This window comes from Podarcis cretensis, assembly GCF_951804945.1.
Source record: "Podarcis cretensis genome assembly, chromosome: 8".
NCBI lineage: Eukaryota > Metazoa > Chordata > Lepidosauria > Squamata > Lacertidae > Podarcis > Podarcis cretensis.
In genome coordinates this window covers 545,786-566,980 of record NC_137177.1, presented here as the reverse complement: position 1 = coordinate 566,980, position 21,195 = coordinate 545,786, and the positions used below count along the sequence as shown (strand labels likewise).

The 21,195-nt window shown below is 53.2% G+C and overlaps 1 protein-coding gene across 2 annotated transcripts; it reads right to left on the bottom strand.

The window, feature by feature from the left end:
- Positions 1-4,397: 4,397 nt before the first annotated feature.
- Positions 4,398-20,881, bottom strand: CCDC9 (coiled-coil domain containing 9). Of its 2 annotated transcripts, none has more exons than XM_079985500.1 (14): positions 20,698-20,881; positions 20,407-20,511; positions 18,452-18,610; positions 18,090-18,347; positions 17,926-18,009; positions 17,635-17,814; positions 16,292-16,491; positions 15,755-15,801; positions 13,062-13,203; positions 12,828-12,927; positions 10,707-11,073; positions 9,510-9,683; positions 9,343-9,407; positions 4,398-4,986 (listed from the first exon to the last, which is right to left on the bottom strand). In XM_079985500.1, exons 1-14 carry the CDS (start codon positions 20,698-20,700, stop codon positions 4,966-4,968), a joined length of 1,905 nt encoding a protein of 634 aa, XP_079841626.1. In that variant the 5' UTR covers positions 20,701-20,881; the 3' UTR covers positions 4,398-4,965. The 2 variants fall into 2 exon arrangements, with proteins under 2 accessions (XP_079841626.1, XP_079841627.1); XM_079985501.1 differs by having other exon boundaries at positions 17,635-17,811.
- Between the last annotated feature and the right edge of the window lie 314 nt (positions 20,882-21,195).

Here is a 21,195-nt window from a genome sequence, read left to right as displayed (position 1 = left end):
GTCGCCCCTGAGGATTTGTAATCATTATAAATAGCACAAAGATGTTGTTTGGCTTGTTTGCAATTATGGTTAAACCACAGTGCACCTGTCTTGAAGTGGGCCCGATTTGCCTGGTGGGTTGGGACAGTAAAGAATGACGTGAGGTCATTCAACAGATTGGCAAATAGATTAATAGTTTGATCGTGTTCATATGAAGTTATGTCAAGGGCTGAATAGGTTTGTATGATCTCCTGTTGAAAAAATTCAGAATATTTTTGAGCCTGCGTTACAGACCACTTTATACCCTTCACTCGTAATGCCGTATTAATACCCTCTACCGGGTTTTCTGTGTTAGTATCTAATTGAGTTGGATGACTGTACTCGTCCCCGTGCCAGTCTAGGTCAAACGTAGCAGCAAGTGGAAGGTGGTCACTAAACTGAATATTGTCAATCTTAAAAGAGAGAGCTTTCGGCATCAGATCACTCGAGGCTAAAAGGTAATCTAGTACACTGTTTGATTTTATGCCTAGGTGGGTATACTCCCCCGGTATATCGGGAGGGCAGCAACCATTCAGGGGTACTAGGTTTAAGCGAATAGCCATTTGGTAAAGAAGTACTCCAGCCTCATTTACTTTAGAGTCTTTTGAGGTTCTCCTCAAGGCATGTCTCAAATCATAATTATCGAGGCATGGAGCAGACCACCATTTAGCTTTAGTTAAATCGACCCAATTTGCTGCTATGCGTGCGTTAAAGTCACCCCCAATTAAGAATTGGCTATTGGAATATTTGACTCGGCATGATACTAAATGATCTTCTAATATTTCCCATCTATCATGCAGTTCAAGGGACGAACCCCCTGGTGGGAGGTAGACATTGAAGATTAGCAGTGATACTTCCCCCCCCCTCCCCGACATCAACCCGGATAAAGCATAGAGGGGAGCAGTCAAAACTAATGAAAATTTGAAATGCAGCTTCAGTGAGATACCAGTTACTAGACCACCTTTCGGCCGTCCTCCTTTCTGGGAGGGGCAAGCTGGAAGAGATAGGCCAAATCCATTTATAACAATTTCACCCTCCTCCCAAGTTTCTTGCAATAGAATGAAATGAAACGAATTGATATACGACTGGAATTCTGGGTCACATTTTTTCCTGAGCCAACCAGCAATGTTCCAACAGAGGATCGATATTGGTGGTTTTTTGGGTTGTCCGGCTAACCGTCATTTAAATTCTTGTGGGGAGCTCTTATGCAGCAAGGACGCGCCCATAAAAAAGTCCGTTATTTTCCTTTGCTGAAGGTTGACGTCCTGGTGTGGTGAGTCTTTTGCTCTGGTGTGCGCCGGTTGTGGTGAGTCTTTTGCTCTGGTGCGAGCCGGTTGTGGCACGATCAAATCGCAAGGGCCAGAATTTTTGGGGGGCAGAAAAGAGTTAGCATCCTGGTGAGTAGAGATAATATTTGGCGTTTTTAGCTGTCGGGCCCAACTACGCTCTGAAGAGGCTCCTGCGAAGTCCGCTGGAGCCGTCCTCTTTGGGGATCTAACTGATACACTTGTGATCATTTGATTTATATGTCCTGCTGGGTCTTCAGTCCACTCTGTGTTGACTCTCGACACTATAGTGTCTTCCTCACGTAATTTTTGGGTTTTTGGTGGAGAAGCCTGACTTGGAGTGGCCACTACCATCTCAGGTCGTGGATGGTCTTCGATGTATGTTGATTCCAAGTCCGGCATGGAGGGATGCAGGGGCGACGATTTATCCAGGGGGGTGTTATCCTGAGATTCATTCTTTGATCGGTTAATCTCAGAGGAAACAGATAAGTCTATTAAAAGCAGGGATGAGTTACCAGCATGAAGGGGAGGAGAAGAGTCTGCCTCCAGCGGTGAGACCTTCCCATCCAATGCAGATGGCACCTTATATGCTGGATATTGGGGGATTGTTGTTTCCACCTCCATGGGGCATGGCACCGCTAAGTTAGAGTGGGTATTATTCATAGGAACTCCGTTGCAGGCGATACTTAGGAGCTGAAGTTTAAGTGAGTCCAGCCTATTTATAATTTCTTGTTGTTCCATCGCTGGTAACTCTCCAAAGGAGGCGATAAGCTCTCTTTCCTCCTGGGGTGTCATAGAGTTACTGGCACAATCATAGTGTTTAGTTGTAGGAGTGGGGGTACTATGGGACTGGCCCAGATATGAGGTGTACAGCTCAGCCCTCTTTTGTGGTTCAGGACAGGAAGGTTGTACCGTCTCCTTGATTAATCCCTCCGATAGGAGGGGTCTAATTATGGAGTCCATGAAAACTCTCGTTGGAAAAATGCCAAGACTATTCAAAAACACTTTTTGCTGAATAATAAGAGAGGGGATTTTTGCAGAGTGGAAAGCCAGCATTATTCTCTGATATCTGTTCTGGCGGACTAAGGGAAGCACAGCAGAAAGATCTATTTGTGATGACTCGAGTTTTAGAAGCCATCTGAGGTGCTCTTTAGTCCCATGTAGCGTTGCCCAACTTGGGTCCCTTTCCCGGAAGGTTAGGGAAATCTTCCTTGGATGTAGAATCAGGGATTGGCGATTCAGTGCGGGGTTGAGATTGTATTTGCAGTTCTTCATACGATCAGTGTTTGGAGGAGCTTTCTGCCGGCACAATGGAACATCTACTGCCCCGTCTTGGGCTGTCTGAACCGGCTGGTCATCCAGTTTTTGCTGAAGGTTATGCAGCTGAGAGGATAGGCCGTCAATTCTCTTAAATATACAGTTTAGAGTTCTAATTACTAGATGGAGTTGCTCGCATCCTGAGCAGTCCGCAGATTCGGCTACCAACACCTCCTTTGGATAGGGACCATCCCCATTTGTGTTACCATTTGCGTTTCCAATTTGTAGCGTCTCAGGGGCCTCATCTTTTGATGTTATTTCAAGGGCAATTAGGGGATTGAAACGATTTTGAGTTGCTATTGAGTAGGTACATTCCTCGGGGCCTCTCCCTCCTTTAAGTAAGCCCTTCCTTGATTGTTTAGGCCTCGGAGAGGATAATGCCTCGTCAGAGTCTCTTGGGCGTTTTCCATGGCCCATAAATCAATTTTGCAGGGGAACCGTCGTGGGCACTGTGCTGGGGAACTCCTTAAATCCTTTAGTCTTCCTCACAAGAATACTGCCTTTCACTTATCTCACCCAGTTAGGGGGGCGGCGGCAGCCGTGGCGATAATAAAAGAGATAATAAAAGGCAGCCAGCACAGCCAGCAGATCATTTAAAACTCACGGATAAAAACAGGAGAGGGTAAAAACTGCTTAAAACCACTTAAAACTTTGATAAGGGTAAGCGAAATTACTTGGTAACTACCTTCGTTGCCATGTTGGGTGGGGCTCCTCCCACTCAGTCCAGGCTTCACTCAGGTCCGCTCCTCCGGGCGATGCGCCTCCATCTGCTGTCCCGGCGCCAGTCCTCGCTCCGGATCTTTATAGGGACTTCCAGGGCGGGGCAGATAGCGGTTCCCGGGGGGGGGGTTGAATTACCTGGGGTGGGGGCGCTAAGAGGAGCGCGGGCGCCACGGGGCGCAGGAAGCGGCAGCGATTCTCCGAAAGGAGTGTCTTCAAAAGGCTGTTCTCACAAGCTTATCTCTTCCCTTACGCGATTTCCATCAGTTTCAATTGATGGCGAAGGGTCTGCAAGCCAAGCCTTATGAGGAAAGGCTGAGGCAGTTGGGGATGTTTAGCTTGGCAAAGAGGAGAAAGGATAGCCATCTTCAAATATCCCAAGGGCTGGAAGAGGGAGCAAGCTCCTTTTCTCCTGCTCCAGAGGGTGGGACTCGAACCCATGGCTTCAAGCTACAAGGAAGGAGCTGATGGGTCAGCGGTGGCCTCTCCTGCCTTGGAGGTTTTTAAGCAGAGGTTGGGTGGCCAATCTGTCTGGGATGCTTTAGCTGAGATTCCTGCAAGAGAGGGTTGGACTAGATGGCCCTTGGGGTCCCTTCCGACTCTACGGGTCTATGAATTAATTGTTGCTATTAGCCTTCTACTGTGCTATTATCTCCCTTGGTGGGTCAGGAGAGGGGGGGCTTGGAGGGGTTGCTCACCTGCAGCAAGAACCTCCATGCTCAGATCCACTCTACCACTGCAAAGCAGTTGGGCGGGGGCCAGGGCAAGTTGCCTCCAGACCCAGAAGCTGGGTGGGCTTCCTCCAGGCACCTCCCAGCCCCTCTCCCCAGGAAATAGGGGGCTGGACCTTGCAGAGTGGCCAGCGAGCCCATAGCCATACTTGGGGAGATTTTCACCCTACATTTTCCTGCCCAAGAGATGCAGTCCCAGCACGCTGAATCCAGCCCAAGGCATCCGGCGACACCCCCACCCCACCCCCTGGAGAGGAAGACCCCTCCTCCTGAGAAAACACCCCCCCCCCAGATTCACTCTAGCAAGGGAGGACAAGGCAGAAAGTCGAGGGAAAGGCTTTATTGACAGGAAACCCTTTCATTTGCACATGATATGGGGCAGCCCCACAGACAGCCCTCACCCCAGCAGAGGGGGCAGCCCCTCCCAACAAAAGGAGCTGCCGTCGCTCCCCCCTACCAGACTGGGGGCCTTGCTCTCCCCACCCTCAGAGGCCCCCAATCCTGGAAACGGCATAAAAGAGCGATGCACAGAAGGGGGACGATGACGACAGGGACTGCAAGGGGTGCAAAGCAAAGGCCCCCCCCTTGAAAAATGTGCCTCATCTGGCAGGGGTCAGCAACAGCCTCACATGCAGCTGGGGGGGCACTTTCCCCACCTGCCAGGTGACTTGCGTGAACAGCAGCAAAAGGCATTGGGGTGGGGCGGGGCGGGGGCTGGCGTCCCCCCACTCATTGTATTGGAGGCTGTGCAAAGGAGTGGTCCAAGCAGGCAGATTACAGGGGGGGCTGCAGATCCCACCCCCTCCATGGAGGAAGCTGCTCTGGCTCCGAACTCTCAGGACTTGCCCCACAACCCGGGGTGAACAGAGCGACAGGGAATGTCCTCCTGGACCTCAGGCCTCCTCAGTCTGCTCCTGGGGGGGGGGCGGGAGGGAAAGAAAATCAGTCACAAGTAGGGGGGGGAGGACAGGTCCCACCTGAGACACCCCCCCGACATGCACACACACACACCTGGGCGCAGGTGAGCCAGGCAGAGAAGGGAGGGGCCAGTGGAGAGGAAGAGACCCATTAAAAAAAAACACCAGCCCCCCATTTGGTGTTTCTTGACTTTTGCCTTGAAATTCAACACATTTCAGTCTCACTGGGAGTTTGGGCTTTGTTTTGATCTGGGGCGGGCCCAAAACAAGCAACCCCCCGCCAAAATGGAATAATGAAATAATCACGGTACGAGAGCCTTCTTCAAATATCTGAAAGGCTGAAAATGGAGCGAGCTGCTCCTGAAGGGAGAACTCGAACCCGTGGCTTCCAATGGCAAGAGGGAGATTCCGACTAAATATCAGGAAGGGAACATTCCGAGAGCCAGAGGCATCCAGAGGAGAAGGGGCTCCCTGGGAGGGCGGTGGGCTCTCCTTCGATGGAGGTTTTTAAGCAGGGCTCGGACACCAACCTGCCAGGGATTATTTCTCTGCGATTGGGGTTGGGCAAGATGGACTTTGGGTGCCTTCCAAGGCTGCAATTCTGCGAACTGGGGGCAAAAACTCCAAAAGAATGATCAAGAGCCATTGAAGGCTCTCCATCCCCTGTGGGAGGGGAAGGTCTTTGCGAGAAACTTTCTGAAGAGCAAGCCCTGCCCTCTGCTCTTGCCAAAGCCAAATACTCTTGAAATTCAGGTACAAGGAAGGCGTGGGAGGGAGAGACAAGGGCCACTTCCTCTTCCCAGGTAAAAAAGGATTATCATTAATTCTGTTGGGAGCCACCCAGAGTGGCTGGGGAAACCCAGTCAGGTGGGTGGGGTATAAATAATAATATTATTATTATTATTATTATTATTATTATTATTATTATTATTATCATTATCCTCCTGCAGGCTAATAAAGATGACCTGAATGGGCTTGTCTTGCAGTGCCCTGCTTTCCCAGCAGAGGGCAGCATCCCCTTTCAACTGCACAGCTGAAGAAACCTGGAACTGCAGGGCTGGGTGGGACACCGGGGGGTCATCCAGCCCAACCCCCACAATGCAGGAATTGCAACTGAGGAGAGGGACGTCCCGTCAGGCCCAAGGCAACTGCCTGCCCTTTCCCAAACATGCAGCAGCATCCCTTTGTTCTCTCTCTCTCCCCCCCAAAAGAAACTCCTACTGGAGGGGGTCTCCCCTCTGCCACAGCCCATGAATCAAGCCAGCAGAGCAGGCAATTCCTGAGACAGAGAACCTGGGCGGGGGGGGGGGGCGGGGGGGCTGCATGCACAGAAGAGGAGAAAAGCCCAGAGAGAAGCGTCAGAGAGAAAGAGAAAAGGTTTAATGCGGCAAACAGAAGCAGAGAAACAGACAAGGACTTTCCCCAACCGGCAGCTAGACGTAGCTCCTGCCCCCCGAAGAGCAGCCTGCAGGATCAGGCCCTTGGCCCAGCTGGCCCAACAGGCAGCCCTCGCAGTGGCTAATTCCCCATAGAGATAGACTGCCCCTGGAGCTGGAGGTTCCATTAGCACATCAGAAGAGCCCGGCTGCCGGATCTGGGCCAGCCTCCTGTTCTCATAGTGGCCCACCAGGTGCCCCAATGGGAAACCTGCGGGCAGGATCCGACCACGAGAGCAACACTCGTCCTTCCTGCGGCTTCCAGCAATGGGTCTTCGGAAGCATCACTCAGGGTGGATCTGATTTAAATCAAATCGATTTAAATCATGATTTAAATCACTAGTCAGTGAGACTTGATTTAAATCTCTAGTCAGTTAAGACCCAATCTAAATCATTTTTTCTACAGAAAGACTCATTCTTGCTGGTATAATCTTAATATTTACAACCAGGTTTCACTTTTGGAATAATAAATTTTCAGAGTGGTTTTTACAGTTATATAAAAAATGACTGATTTGGTTCTACTATTAGAAATACCTTGACAAATAATTATGAAATTCTGGTGAGGTTTCATAAGTTAACTGTTGATATTTGGACAACTTTTTTGCTGTACTTGACTGGAGGGAGAAAACATAATCATTTCCTTAATAACAATTTATTTAACTAAAACAATAACATTATAGCATGTTTATCCATGTTTGTTAACCGATGTGGCTAATTTATTTTTTTTAAAAAAAACCTTAGACTGAGTTTTAGCACCCATGAAAAACTTAAAACAAATCCTTATTTCCTGATGAATCTTTGGACTATAATGTAGAGGCAAGGAATAAGTTAATAGAAATAAATGTGATCCCTGAATGTGGTTTCCTACTTGTGTGTCTGAAGAATCTACTCCCCGCCTCTCCCTGCTTTGAATAATTGCACAACTTTTCCGTGGGGGGAAGTGGCCAGGATTCCACCAGGGAAGGGGCTGGGGGAATTTCTACAGAGACTTTCCAGCCTCCTTCCCTTCCGCCCTTCTTTCCCAGAATTGCAGCCCCTCCTCGCTTTGGATCCCAACTCACTCCCACCAGCTCTGGCCACCCTCTTCGCACCTGTGGGCTGGAGCGGGGGAAGGAATGAATGAATGAATAAATAATATATTATTATTATTATTTCTACCCCGCCCATCTGGCTGGGCTTCCCCAGCCACTCTGGGCGGCTTCCAACAAAATATTAAAATACAGTAGTCTGTCAAACATTAAAAAGTTCCCTAAATAGGGCTGCCTTCAGATGTCTTCTAAAGGGGAAAAGTCTCCTCTCTCTTGGGACATGGGGGGGGGGGTCCTGCCCCGATCCCTGCATTCCTGGCCCAGCAGAAAGACAGCTGCGCCCATTTCCCAGGCCACTTGAATGTTGCCAGGGAGGAGGAGGAGCAAAATCCTCCTCGTTTGGAGGGGAAATGGAGGGATAACATTATGCTGTTTTAAATGTGCATTTTATATCTGACTTCACTTAGCAATGTTTTTTTTAAAAAAAAAATTGAAAATTATTTTTTGTTAACTTTGTTTGCGTCAAATATGTATTCTGTCACTGACCTCCTTTGCAATGTTTTATTTTGAAATCTTTAAAGGTAATATTTTACTTTTCTGTTAGTTATGTTGCTTTGACTGTATACTCTAGATTTGACTTTGTTTAGAAATGTTTGATTCTGGATTGTTTTCATTGATGTTTCAATATGCTGCAAACTGCTTTGAGATTTTTCTTGAAAACATAAAGCAGTATAGAAATGAAAAAAATAAACAATGCACAACAAAAGCCTCTTCAGGAACGCGCCCCCCCCAGCCGCTCAGCTGTGCCCATGGGGGGGCCTTGCCCTGGGTGGCCCAAAGAGGAGGGTGATGCAGACCCCTAAAACAACCCCCCAGGGGGCTACCCCTTCCTTCCCTCCCTCTCCCCTTTTTAAGAAGATTCCCCGCTCTGGGATCCAACAGCTGGTTCTCCCCCGGTCTCCTCACTGGCTCAAGTGGGACTAATTTAGCCAGCTAGCCCTGGGGATCATCTAGTGTTTATTGGATGGATTCCCCCCCCCCAATTTGATTTTATTGTTATTTACGCTTTATACCATATTTTATGGGGACGCGGGTGGCGCTGTGGGTTAAACCACAGCGCCTAGGACTTGCCAATCAGAAGGTTGGCGGTTTGAATCCCCACAATGACAGGGTGAGCTCCCGTTGCTCGGTCCCTGCTCCTGCCAACCTAGCAGTTCGAAAGCACGTCAAAGTGCAAGTAGATAAATAGGTACCGCTCTGGCGGGAAGGTAAACGGTGTTTCCGTGCGCTGCTCTGGTTCGCCAGAAGCGGCTTAGTCATGCTGGCCACATGACCCAGAAGCTGTAAGCCGGCTCCCTCGGCCAATAAAGCGAGATGAGCGCCGCAACCCCAGAGTCAGTCATGACTGGACCTAATGGTCAGGGGTCCCTTTACCTTTACCATATTTTATGCTGCATTTTTTGTAGCATCAATTAAGTGTTTTAAATTTGTTGTTAGCCGCCCTGAGCCCGGCTTCCTGAACCGGGAAGAGCGGGGTATAAATAAAAATTTATCATCATCATCATTTGGGACAGAGCTGCTTCCCCGCAGGCAGATAGTCTATAGTTTGCCCCCCAACAACGGCATCTCCGGGTGGGGCTGGGAGAGACCCACCCCCCAGCCTGAAACCCCAGAGAGCCGCTGCTGCCAGGAAGTGGGGCAGAGGGGTCAGGCCGGCCATGCAGAGAGGAGGACAGGCGCATGCAAGGGGCGAGAAGAGGGAGCAGCCAGGAGGTGGCGCCGCAGAGCCAGTGCAGGGAGACAGAAAGGTCCTCGCGCCCCATGCCAGGGCCGCCCCGCAGGGAGGGCGCCCGCTAGAGCCCGCTGGGGGGCAGCTTACAGAAACGCACCCGCTGGAAACCGGTGATCTCCACCGCGCCGGACGCAGCTGTCAGGTCCTGCTCCATGGCAGCGCCTGGGGGGGGGAGAGAAGAAAGAGGGCTTCAGTCCCCGAGGGAGAGCCAGGTCTGGCAGAGGGGGGTGGGCTGGGGGGGTCCTCCCTTGCCCCTCACAGCACCTGGCTCTCCAGGCTCCTGGGCAGCCTCCCCTCCTCCGGGGGCCACGACTTCCGGGTCCTCCTCTTCTTTTTCCTCTTTTGCCACAGCCGGGGGGGCCGCTATGGGTCCAGGAGGGGCCGCCCCTTCCGCTTGAGGGGAGCCCTGCTCAGCTGGAGGGTCTGGGGGCTTCGTCCCTGCAGAAAGAGAAGGAAAATGGTATAGCTGCACAAGGTGGGGGGGGGAGACAGAGGATATCCCACCCCCCTCAGTTACTTTATGCGCTGGGAGGACCCAAACTGAGTTCTGACCAGGGTGGATAAAAAACAGTAATTTAAAAACAAAACAAAAAAATCTGATTTTTAAAATTTAATTTTGATTTTTAAAATTTAAAATGGATTTTTAAAATAAAATGCTTCTGGAGGAAAAAATCTTTCTAAAGATAATTTTCTTTTTATGTTCCATTTAAGTCCAAAGGCTATTCAACAGGATATAAGGATTTGCTTTAATTTCTCATGTGTGCTAAAACTCGGCCTAAGTTGTTTTTAAACCACATCAGTTAACAAACATGCTATAATGCTATTGCTTCAATTGTTTCAATTGTTATTAAGGAAATGATTATCTTTCTCCCTCCAATCAAGTACGGTCATACCTCGGTTTACAGACGCTTTGGGTTGCGCCTTTTCGGGTTGCGCACAGCGCTGAACCCTGGAGTACCAGAATAGGTTATTTCCGGGTTTTGGCGCTTTGCAAATGCACAGAAGCGTCGAATCGCAGCCCATGCAGTGCTGCGGCTTGCAAACGTGCCTCCCGCACAGATCACATTCGCAACCCAAGCGTCTACTGTACAGTAGAAAAGCTGTCCAGATATAAACATTTAACTTATTAAACCTCACAATTTCATAATTATCTATCAAGGTATTTCTAATAGTAGAACCAAATCAGTCATTTTTGATATAACCGTAAAAACCACTCTGAAAATTTGTTATTCCAAAAGTGAAAACTTCCTCTGGTTGTAAATGTTAAAATTAAACAAGAATGAGTCTTTCTGTTAAAAAAAATGATTTAAATCAAGTCGTGCTGACTAGAGATTTAAATTTGTGATTTAAATCGATTTGGTTGAAACAAAATCCACCCTGGTTCTGACCCATGTGAACAGCAGCGCTTGGGACCCAGGACCCCTGAGCCGGACCCCCACGCCACCCCGCTTGGCTCCTCACCTGCCGTGGGGGGCGGCCCCTCCCCAGGGGCGGCCAGGGGGTTCTTGGGGGGGTTTGCCCGGGGCGAACTGAGCTCCATCTCCTCTCCCCAGTCAGAGACGGGGCAGTAGCCCTCGGCTGGCGAGAAGGGGGTGAGCGGCTTCCCCTCTGCGCTGGGGGTCTCTGCCTGGGGGGCAGGCATGGTCAGAGAGAGCTGCCCGTTTCGCCCCAAGGGGCGGGGGGCCAAGCGAGGCCCTTCCTCCTCCTCCGGCTGGCTGCCGCTGCCTTCAGCCTCCTCCTCCTCTCCCTCGCTGACGTCCTCCCACTGATCTTCCTCCTCCTCCTCTTCCTCCTTCTCCCCGGCGCTGGGGGAGGCGGGGGGCCCCGCCTGCGGAAGATGAAGGACAAGGCCGGGGGTCAGTGGGCAAAGGCCGGGCACTTCAAGGAACCACACAAGAGAGGCAAAAAAAGGGCACAGAAGGCAGGACCCAAACCCATGGCTTCAAATTCATAAAGCACAGAATTGCCGAGCTGGAAAGGGACCCCCAGAGGCCATCCATTCCAACCCCCTACAATGCAGGAAGCTTCACTAAAGCATTCAGGGCAGAAATGGCAAGATTCTGATTCAACATTAGAAAGAACTTTCTGAGGATAAACAGCTGATGGCGGTGGAAGGGGAAACCCAGTCAGGTGGGCAGGTACAAATAGTAGGGTAAATTATTATTATTTTATTATTACTATTGGACTCTTTCCTTCCTCGGAGGCTTTTAAGTGGAGGTTGGATGGCCATCAGCCAGGGATGCTTCAGCTGAGACTCCTGCCTTGAAGGGGGTGGACTAGATGGCACCTTGGGGTCCCTCCCAGCCCCTACAGCCTATCATTCCCTGGTCCTGTGCTGCTTAGTGGCAGCGACTACGATCGAGAGATGTCCTTCTCGCTTTAGGAAAGTGGTTCTCCAAGTACGCGGCAGGAAGAGTCGAGGGCAAGCAGAGAAACATTTAAGCATTTCAGTGCAGTGTAGTCTACAGAATTCGTTCCGGAAGTCCATTCAACTTCCAAAACGTTCAGAAACCAAAGCGCGGCTTCTGATTGGCTGCATGAAGCTCCTGCAGCCAATCAGAAGGCCAGTCAGACGTTCGGCTTCCAAAAAGAGTTTGCAAACTGGAAGAGTCACATCTGGGTTTTTGCGGCGCTCGGGAGCCAAAACGTACGGGAACTAAGCTGTTCGGAAACCAAAGTATGACTATATATTATAAAAACAATTTTTTGTATTTGCAAGACATGGATAGCCATTTTTTCAAAATGCATCAAGTGATATTATTATTATTAATCTGAGAACAATTCTAGTTGTCTTTCCTGATGTATTTCTTATTAAAAGGTTGGTGTGGCACAATCGTGGAACATTGCGTTCAGCGCCAAATTTGTGGATATGAGCACTGCAAGTGTATTGCGGGGGGTCAGACTGTTAGTATTCCTGCTCCACGATTGCAGTCATGGGATTGTTGTCTTCCACATGACGGTGTATGTTTTGACTCCACAGAGTGGGGAGTGACGGAGACAGGATGTTTGTGTTCCTGTGTTCCGTGAAGTGGGACTATTGTCCTTTGTTCTTTTTCTCTTTGCTGTCTGATGCTAGAGAGAGAGGGAGCCATGTTGCAGTGCTCCGTGTGTGTTTATATGTAAATAAAGTCGATTAGCCAAAATGCTGAGTTGCTGAGAGTCTGTCATGCATGCTGCACAAACTCTGCAGATCCCTAAGTGTGCCGGTGTCTGTTGGCATCGGTCGCTGTGATGTTCGGGCTGAAGAAAGCTTATGAACGACTAGGGGGGAGGGAACATGCCAGTTGGGCATTCCAGGGTCCTACTCGAGTGTAGGCTGAGCTCCGGACACAGACTAGATGGCTCTTGGAACCCCAAATCTAGAATTCAATGGTTCTTCAGTTGTGATTCTTGCCTGGCGGGGGGGGGGGGCTGGACTAGATGACACCCTGGGTGCCCCTCCCAACTCTTAAGATTCAATCGGATTGTTATTCTGAAAGGGGGACCCAGAGAAAAGAGTTTGAGACCCACTCTTTAGGGGAAGCCAATGGAAGACCAAGACCCCACCCCCCCAAAAACCCCACCCCTCCCGTCCCGTCTGACCTGCTGGGCGGCAGCCCTGTCTGCCTCCTCCTGCTCTGGGGCTCGATCCGCTGCAGGCGCTGGCTGCTCCTCCTGCTCCTCCCAGCGATCGTCATGCATGCTGGCAGTAGAGACCAGCAGTTAAGACTCGCCCTGATAGCTGAACCAGGAGGGAGATGCCAGCCCCCACCCCCCAGGGGGAGAATCAGGGGGTCGGGGGTCTGCCCCACTGATCTCGGCAGAGGCCAGCCTCACCTGTAGGGCTTGGGGGGTCCGGCTCCCCCTCCTCCTCGCCTGCCTCCTCCTCCACGGCCGCGGCCCTTCCTGCGTCGCTCTGGCTGCGGCTCAGCCAGGAACTGCCCAAAAGTGGGGGGCTTGGGGGGCCGCCTGGGCTCATCTGTGGGGAAGAGGAAGGAAGGAAGGAAAGAAGGAGTCAGGCGGGCAGAGAGCAGCCAAGGAGAGCTTCTTCTTCTGCCAGCAAATGGTTAAAGAATGGCAGTCTCTGATTGGCTGTGGTTCCAGGAGGGAGGGCTTAAAAGGAGGGGCTTCGGAGGGAGAGAGTTACAGTGGTACCTCGGGTTAAGAACTTAATTCATTCCGAAGGTCTGTTCTTAACCTGAAACTGTTCTTAACCTGAGACACCACTTTAGCTAATGGGGCCTCCTGCTGCCGCCACACCGCCGGAGCACAATTTCTGTTCTTATCCTGAAGCAAAGTTCTTACCCTGAGGTAATATTTCTGGGTTAGCGGAGTCTGTAACCTGAAGCGTCTGTAACCCGAGGTACCACTGTAGTTGAGTGGAGGTGGGTGAGGAGGGAGGTTGGAGAGGGAGATAGGAGAGGAGTCAGGCTGACATATAAAGTGTAAAGTTAAAGGGACCCCTGACCATTAGGTCCAGTCGTGGCCGACTCTGGGGTTGCGGCGCTCATCTCGCTTTATTGGCCGAGGGAGCTGGCGTACAGCTTCCGGGTCACGTGGCCAGCAGGACTAAGCCGCTTCTGGAGAACCAGAGCAGCGCACGGAAACACCGTTTACCTTCCTGCTGGAGTGGTACCTATTTATCTACTTGCACTTTGAGGTGCTTTCAAACTGCTAGGTTGGCAGTATATATATAAAGTGTGATTTACCATAAATCAGGGGTCGGCAAGGCTTACTGAGCATGGGCCGGATCACTCCTGCGGAGATACTCCATGGGCCAGACCAGGGCAGCACCAGAAATCACTTCTGCGCATGCCCAGATGCCGGCAATTGCGCACAGAAGCGGTTTCTGGCACCGTGAACATGAGCAGACGCAATTTCCGGCGTCTGGGCTTGGGCAGAAGTGATTTCCGGAGCCACAGAAGGGAGTTCCCGTGCCGTGCCGCAGCGGTTTAGCGCAGTGCGCAGGGACTTGCTGAGCAGGTGGCTCAGTTTGGGGATGGCTCATGGGCCACTTCCGGCTCATGCGCCTAAGGCTGCTGACCTCTGCCATAAATAAAGAGGTCTTCAAAGGATTAAGGGACACGGGAGTGGAAGTTTCCCTCATACACTCCAAGCTGGTACAAAAAGAGACGGCCTAACGGTCCAAGCTTCAAAATGCCAGTTTTCAAAATGAGGCAAGTCAAATATTTTGGCCCCGTCCCAAGGGGTGGAAATATACAACCTGATTGGAGCAAGGCAAAGGTCCTTCAAGAGGGGCCTGGACCCTCCACAAAAAGAGAAAGAAGAGCTTTTCTGGGGGGACAGGGATATTGTCCTCCATTTATTCCTCCTTTTAGCCCCCATGCTGCTCCTTGACATGACTGGGTGAAGAAAGAGCAGCCAGACCTCCCATGAGCTAAAAGGGGGAGGAGACACTCGTCCTGAAGCGGAGCAGTCTGTCCAGCAGGTCCTTGAGGAGGCAGAGGGGAAAAGGGGGGGGCAGGGAGGGGAGAAGGGGCCAACCACTATAAATCAGGCTTAATTTAGGTACATTTTTCCTACTGAGTTCCTATCGCCACTGTATACCGTATTTTTCACTCCATAAGACGCACCTAGTTTTTAGAGGAGGAAAACAAGGGGGAAAATATTCTGAACGAAACAGTGGATGTATGATTTTTGTGGTTCATGCTGTGGCCACAGACATGCTATGTGATCTGATGATGAATTTGGGGTGACCCAATGCCAAAATCCTGAGGATCCATGGGCTTTTACCTCTCCAATCCCAGGCAGCCTCCTTAATGCTAGCGTCCCTCATCTCCCTTCCCAATCGCTTGCCGATTAGCAGCTTTGTTTCAACACCCCCTTCCCTCTTTCAAAAAAAAAAAAAGCACAATCTGCTTTTTGCTCCTGGGCAATTCGGCTCCGGGGACCACACATTTGCTCCATAAGACGCAAAGACATTTCCCCTTACTTTTTAGGATGAAAAAAGTGCATCTTATGGAGCAAAAAATACGGTGTTTCCTGCTCGTGACACAACTAATCACGCTGGGGGCGGGGAGCGGCGCCGCAGAAAATGAGCTGCTTGGCGGGTGCGCAACTCCCCCAACGCTGTTATGGCTGGCGCGTGCTCCCACCCGCAGTGGCGTGGGGGGAGCGGCTGCTCACTCTGACAACCCCCAAGAATGGAACTGCTGGGCCGATGGTGAGCGCGCCAAGAGAGAGGGCTCTGGGTGCCCACTCTGGCGCACGTGCCATGGGTTCACCACCACTGCCATAGACTATTACTGAAAGCACCTCAGGAGCGGGATTAGTTAAAGGAGTGGGGGGGGGGGTAACTGAAGGAAAGTGCCACCTGAGAAAGGAACCAAACTAGAAACCCAAAACCTCTGAAAACGACTTGAAGTGAACTAGTGTATTATTAAATATCGAAGTGAGAGTGGGCAGGTCGGCTTGAGCAGTGAGTGAGGCGCCCGAGCTCATCGCACGGGTCTGCGCCCAGGAGCCCACGCAGAGGGTCTCCCCAAAGCCCCTTCAAAATTTCTCCTTACCATGCCTGCCGCCGCTTGGACCGCTGGGCTTGGCACCCTCTTTAAACCTGGGAAAGGGAAAGGAGAACGGTGAGGAGGGTCAGCCAGGGGTTGGGCTGGATGACCCTTGGGGGTCCCAATTCTACAATTCTGTGTTTCCAAGAGGCTGCTCAGAGCCCTTGGAAGGCAAGAAAGCCCTCCAAAAAGGGGCTTCTGCCCAGCCCAGCCCCCACTTCCAAGTGGAGACGGCCAGGACTCCTCTTTGCCTTCTGCAATGTTTCATCGCTGATTTTTTCTTAGGGGTGATTTTATTGCTTTGTACACTTTTTTGAAATTTTGTTTTTTAAATACAATTTTATGAAGCAGGTAAATAAAGGGCCCCCCTCCCCCCCTGCATTCCCTGCTCTGCAAGTGAGTGGGGCCCAGGGTCCCCCAGTCCCATCCCCCACTGAAAGCATGAGTACGATCTGCTCCCCCCCCACCAGACCAGGATTCCCCCCCCAGGAAAGCCCCAAGGCCCCCCCCGCCTCCTCCTCCTCCCGCACCCCCCCGACTTACGCGGCCTCCATCTTCTGGGCGTCCCACTCGCGGCGCCACTCCCCGGTGGGCTGGCGGTGCCTGGCCAGGCGCTGCTGGTCTATCTGCTCCCGCTCCTGCTTCCACCGGACGTACTCTGCGCGCTCCCGGCCCGTCATGGAGAGCGTCATGTCCAAGGGGGACGCAACCGGAACCCCCCGGCGCCGGGCGCCACCGCGACCCTGCCAGGGAAAGCCAGTTCTCAAGCAGAGGTCAGACCCCTGCGCTGCCCGGGGGTGGGCTGGATGACCACTGGGGGCCCCACTCTAAAGAGCTATGATTCTAGACGGAGGAAGGGAGGTCAGGTGCCAAGGGCAAAGAGGAACCGACAGGTGAAGGGAACCTCTTGCTGCAAGGATGCAGCCCCCAAAACCAGGAGAGCTGCAAAGGGGGGGTCCCTTTATTTATTCCAGGGCAGGGAACCTTTCACAGGAGAGGACCACATTTTCTGGGGGCTGCCTCTCCCAAGAGCCACATGCAAAAGCGGGCACAGCATCAGATGCCAATTTGAGCTTCAGGCATCTCTCCTCACCCCCAGCTGACCAGCAAACGCTCCAGCTGAGAGTGGGGCCAATGAAGGGAGGGGCCCCACAGAGGGCCAGGGGACCACACGGCACACCCACATCCTCTCCACCTGCCGGCAGCTCCTTCCCTTCTGGGTTGGTGTTCTCTATAGTGGAACCTTGGTTCTCAAAATTAATCCGTTCCAGGAGTCTGTTTGACTCCCAAAATCATTTGAAAACCAAGGCGCAGCTTCCGATTGGCTGCAAGAGCTTCAAGCAGAAGCCGCGCCGGACGTTCAACCTCCAAAAAACGTTCGAAAACCAGAACACTTACCATATTTTTCCATGTATAACACGCCTCCATGTATAAGATGCCCCCTATTTGGGGGGACTCCAAACTGAGAAAATGGTGGGAGACTGTATCTGTGTATAAGATGACCCACAATTTTGAACACATTTTTTCAATAAAAAAACCTAGTCTTATACACAGAAAAGTACGGCACGTCCAGGTTTTCGGCATTTGGGAGCCAAAGCATACAAGTACCAAAGTGTTTGATAACCAAGTTACAACTGTACACTTAGCATTAAGACTTATTACGTATAAGTTACTGTAAGTTTAAGTTAAGTCTGCTGCAAGTGGATTTCTTATGGACAGGCCCAATCCTGAATGTATGGGATTTGTGCCCATTCTGCAAAGCTCTGCTGGATGAAACGCAATGGCCTCTGGTCTATTTTGGAGGAATCCTGCAACGTGTTTAAGGTGTTACTCTGCCAACTCCACCGGACTCTACCCTGGATCAACGGCAGAATTCGGCCACGTACCGGGGGCGACCACTGCTTGCCCTGCTCCATGCCCGTCTTGACCTTCTCGAAGTCGGCACCCCCCCAGTTGCGGACGTGGCGCCGGCTGCCCTCCCGCCGGTCGGTCTCGGCAAAGGCGCCGCTGCGCCGTGGGTCGTCCAGGAAGTTCCGGGTGGGATTCTTCTCCTGGGCCCCGTCCTGCTGGGAGAGAGAGGGGGGAGACCCCCAGGTCCAGGCCAGACCAGAGACTCTTGCCCCATATGGACCCCCCCTCTCGGCAGCACAAGCCCCCTCCCCACCCCCCAGACTCACCCGCTGGCTGCGTTCGTACTCCGCAATCTTCTCCATCTCCTCATTCATCTTCTCAATGTTTTGCCGGCGACGCTCTTCCCATTCCTGCCCAAGGAAGTGGGGCTCAGAGAGGGGGGTCTGGTCTCCCCACATCCCACCCCCTCCCTCGGCCCGAGACCCCTCACCTTGGACCTCCGGTCAGGCCCGGTGTCGCCAGCGGGGCCCCCCCGGCCCCTCGCCCTCTGTCCACGGGCCCCTCGCCCTCCCCCCCGCCTGCTGGCCCCTGGGCTGTCCGGGCTGGCCCCTTCCCATCGGGGCTGCTCCAGGAGTCCCTCAGCTCGGGGGGAGCGGGGGCCTGGGTAGGGGGCACCTCGGGGGGAGCCCCGGGGGGCGGCTGGGCTGGGGCGGAACGGCTTCCTGTCGCTGCTAATCAGACGCTTCTCCTGCGGGGAGACGGAAGTGGAAAAGGGATGAGGGGTGAGCCCCCCGTTGCCCCCTCCCCAGCCACGCCCCCACCCTTCTTCCTCTCCCCCCCCACAGCACCCACCTCTGGGGACAGCAAGACCTGCACTGTCAGGGTGGGGGCGTCCAGCTCTCCCCGCCGGCGTTCTGGGCCCTCCCCCTCGGCAGAACGGGGGTGGCGATGATGGACCCCCGTCACGGCAATGCCCTCCTGCTCAGCCTTCTTGCGGTCTTCTTCTATCTCCTGGGGGGGAGGAGAGAAGAGTGCGTCAGGTGGGGAGGCAGGCAGCCCACCCCCCAAGAAATCACAGGCCTCTCGGGGGACCCCCCCCCGGCAAGCTGCATCTTTGGGGCAATTAATTCCAACGGCAGAGTAGGAGAGTCTATGGGGAAGAAGGGGCTGCCTCAGAAGGCAGTGGCCTGTCCTTCCTGAACTGTGTTCCCTGCAATGCATGATCTTTGAAGGTGGTGGGCGCCCCTTCTCAGGAAGCCTTGGAGCAGAGGAGCCCCGGTCCACATCCCCAGGGACTCGTTAGGCGCGACTGCTGTGCAGTGTCACTTTCTTGGGCTCCATGATCACTGCAGATGGTGACAGCAGCCACAAAACTAAAAGACGCCTGCTTCTTGGGAGAAAAGCAGTGACAAACCTAGACAGCATCTTAAAAAGCAGAGACATCACCTTGCCAACAAAGGTCTGTATAGTTCAAGCTATGGTTTTCCCAGTACAGTGGTACCTCGGGTTAAGAACTTACTGTATTTTTTGCTCTATAAGACTCACTTTTCCCCTCCTAAAAAGTAAGGGGAAATGTGTGTGTGTCTTATGGAGTGAATGCAGGCTGCGCAGCTATCCCAGAAGCCAGAACAGCAAGAGGGGTCGCTGCTTTCGCTGCGCAGAGATCCCTCTTGCTGTTCTGGCTTCTGGGATAGCTGCACTATCAGAATATTTTTTTCTTGTTTTCCTCCTCCAAAAACTAGGTGTGTCTTGTGGTCTGGTGTGTCTTATAGAGCAAAAAATATGTTAAGTGTTGCCAAGCCTGGGACAGAACCATGTGTCACTCCACCATGTCACTTCTTTTCAGGGTGGTGAGATGTTGATTAGTGGTCTTTCGGGACAGTCCATTAGGATTGCCATATCTTGAAGAGCAAAAAAGAGGCCCAACCGGTACAGTGGGACCTCGGGTTAAGGACTTAATTCGTTCTGGAGGTCCGTTCTTAACCTGAATCTGTTCTTAACCTGCAGCACCACTTTAGCTAATGTGGCCTCTTGCTGCTGCCATGCAGCTGCAGCACGATTTCTGTTCTCATCCTGAAGCAAAGTTCTTAACCTGAAGCACTATTTCTGGGTTAGCGGAGTCTGTAACCTGAAGCGTCTGTAACCCAAGGTATCACTGTAGTGATGTATGGAAGTGAGAGCTGGACCATAAAGAAGGCTGATTGCCGAAGAATGGATGCTTTTGAATTGTGGTGCTGGAGGAGACTCTTGAGAGTCCCATGGACTGCAAGAAGATCCAACCTCTCCATTCTGAAGGAAATCAGCCCTGAGTGCTCACTGGAAGGACAGATCCTGAAGCTGAGGCTCCAAGACTTTGGCCACCTCATGAGAAGAGAAGACTCCCTGGAAAAGACCCTGATGTTGGGAAAGATGGAGGGCACAAGGAGAAGGGGGCGACAGAGGACGAGATGGTGGGACAGTGTTCTTGAAGCTTCCAGCATGAGGGAGGCAGTGGAAGAGAGGAGTGCCTGGCATGCTCTGGTCCAGGGGGGCACGAAGAGGCGGACACGACTAAACAATAGCAGCTGTGCCATGGCAGGGGGTTGGGACCCCTGGTGCCCCTTCCAGCTCTGCCCTGCCTGCCTGCCCGCCCCTGGCAAGGTCGCGCGAAGCAAAGGCGCCCGGGCCTCGCTAAGGCGCTTAGCCGGACGACGCCTCTTCCTCCGCCCGGATTAGCCGCCCGAGGGACTCTGCGCACGTGCAGAGCGCCAGGCTCCCCCGTCCGCCCCGCGCGGCCCCCTAATCCGGATCCCGCTGCCGCGTCTCACCTGGTAGCGCTTGATGAGCGCCTGGTTCTTGCGCCGCAGGGCCTCGATCCGCTTGTCCAGCTCGGCGTCTTTCTCCTCCTTCGACTTCAGGTCCAAGGAAGCGGACTGGGGGGGGGGGAGAAAGAGAGATCAGGGGGCGCCTCCTGCTGCTGCTGCGCCCCCGGACCCGGGGCGGGCGCCCCGTCGGGCAGGACCAGCAACGCGGAGGCGCCCCCGGCCCGGGACAGGCGCCGGTCCGGCCCGCAGGAGCCTCCCCCCCCCCGCCGCCGCCGCCGCCCTTCCTGCCCTTACCATGGCGCCCGAAGGGGCGTCCGGAGACGCTGCGTCCGGAGACGCTGCGACCCAGGCGTCCGGGGAACCCAGGCGTCCGGGCGCTGCCTCCCTCGCCGCCCTCCCCCACCGGGAGACGCGGAAACTCGGCCGCTCCGCCCTCCCCGCCCCCACGTGGGTCCCTCTTCCGCTTCCTTCCCACGGGCGGGGGGAGGGGCTGGTCACGTGGCTCCCGCCCCACCCCCCCATTCCCGGGACAGGCGGCTGCGCAGAAGGGCGCGGAGGCTGCGCCGCGCATCTTCCCGTGCGCGCGATCCTCCGCGTCCCTTGCGCCCAGGCTCGGAGCTGCTGGGGGGGTGCGGAGAGGGGAGCCCCGCAGCGAGGTTGGGGGGCGGCAGGCGCGGGGGCCGGGCCAGGAGCCTCTCCCTCGGAGCCGCGATCCTGGGACCGGCGCCCGTCCCTCCATCGTGGGCGGATCGGGCGCAGAACAGTGGCCCGGGCAGCCTCCGTGGCCTCACA

Bases quoted from the DNA above. Each gene is read 5' to 3' on its own strand.
- CCDC9 (XM_079985500.1), bottom strand. The intron at 18,348-18,451 runs GTGGGTGCTGTG...GTCTCCCCGCAG, and splicing joins AGGTCTTGCTGTCCCCAGAG to GAGAAGCGTCTGATTAGCAG. The intron at 16,492-17,634 runs GTACGTGGCCGA...TTTCCCTGGCAG, and splicing joins GCAAGCAGTGGTCGCCCCCG to GGTCGCGGTGGCGCCCGGCG.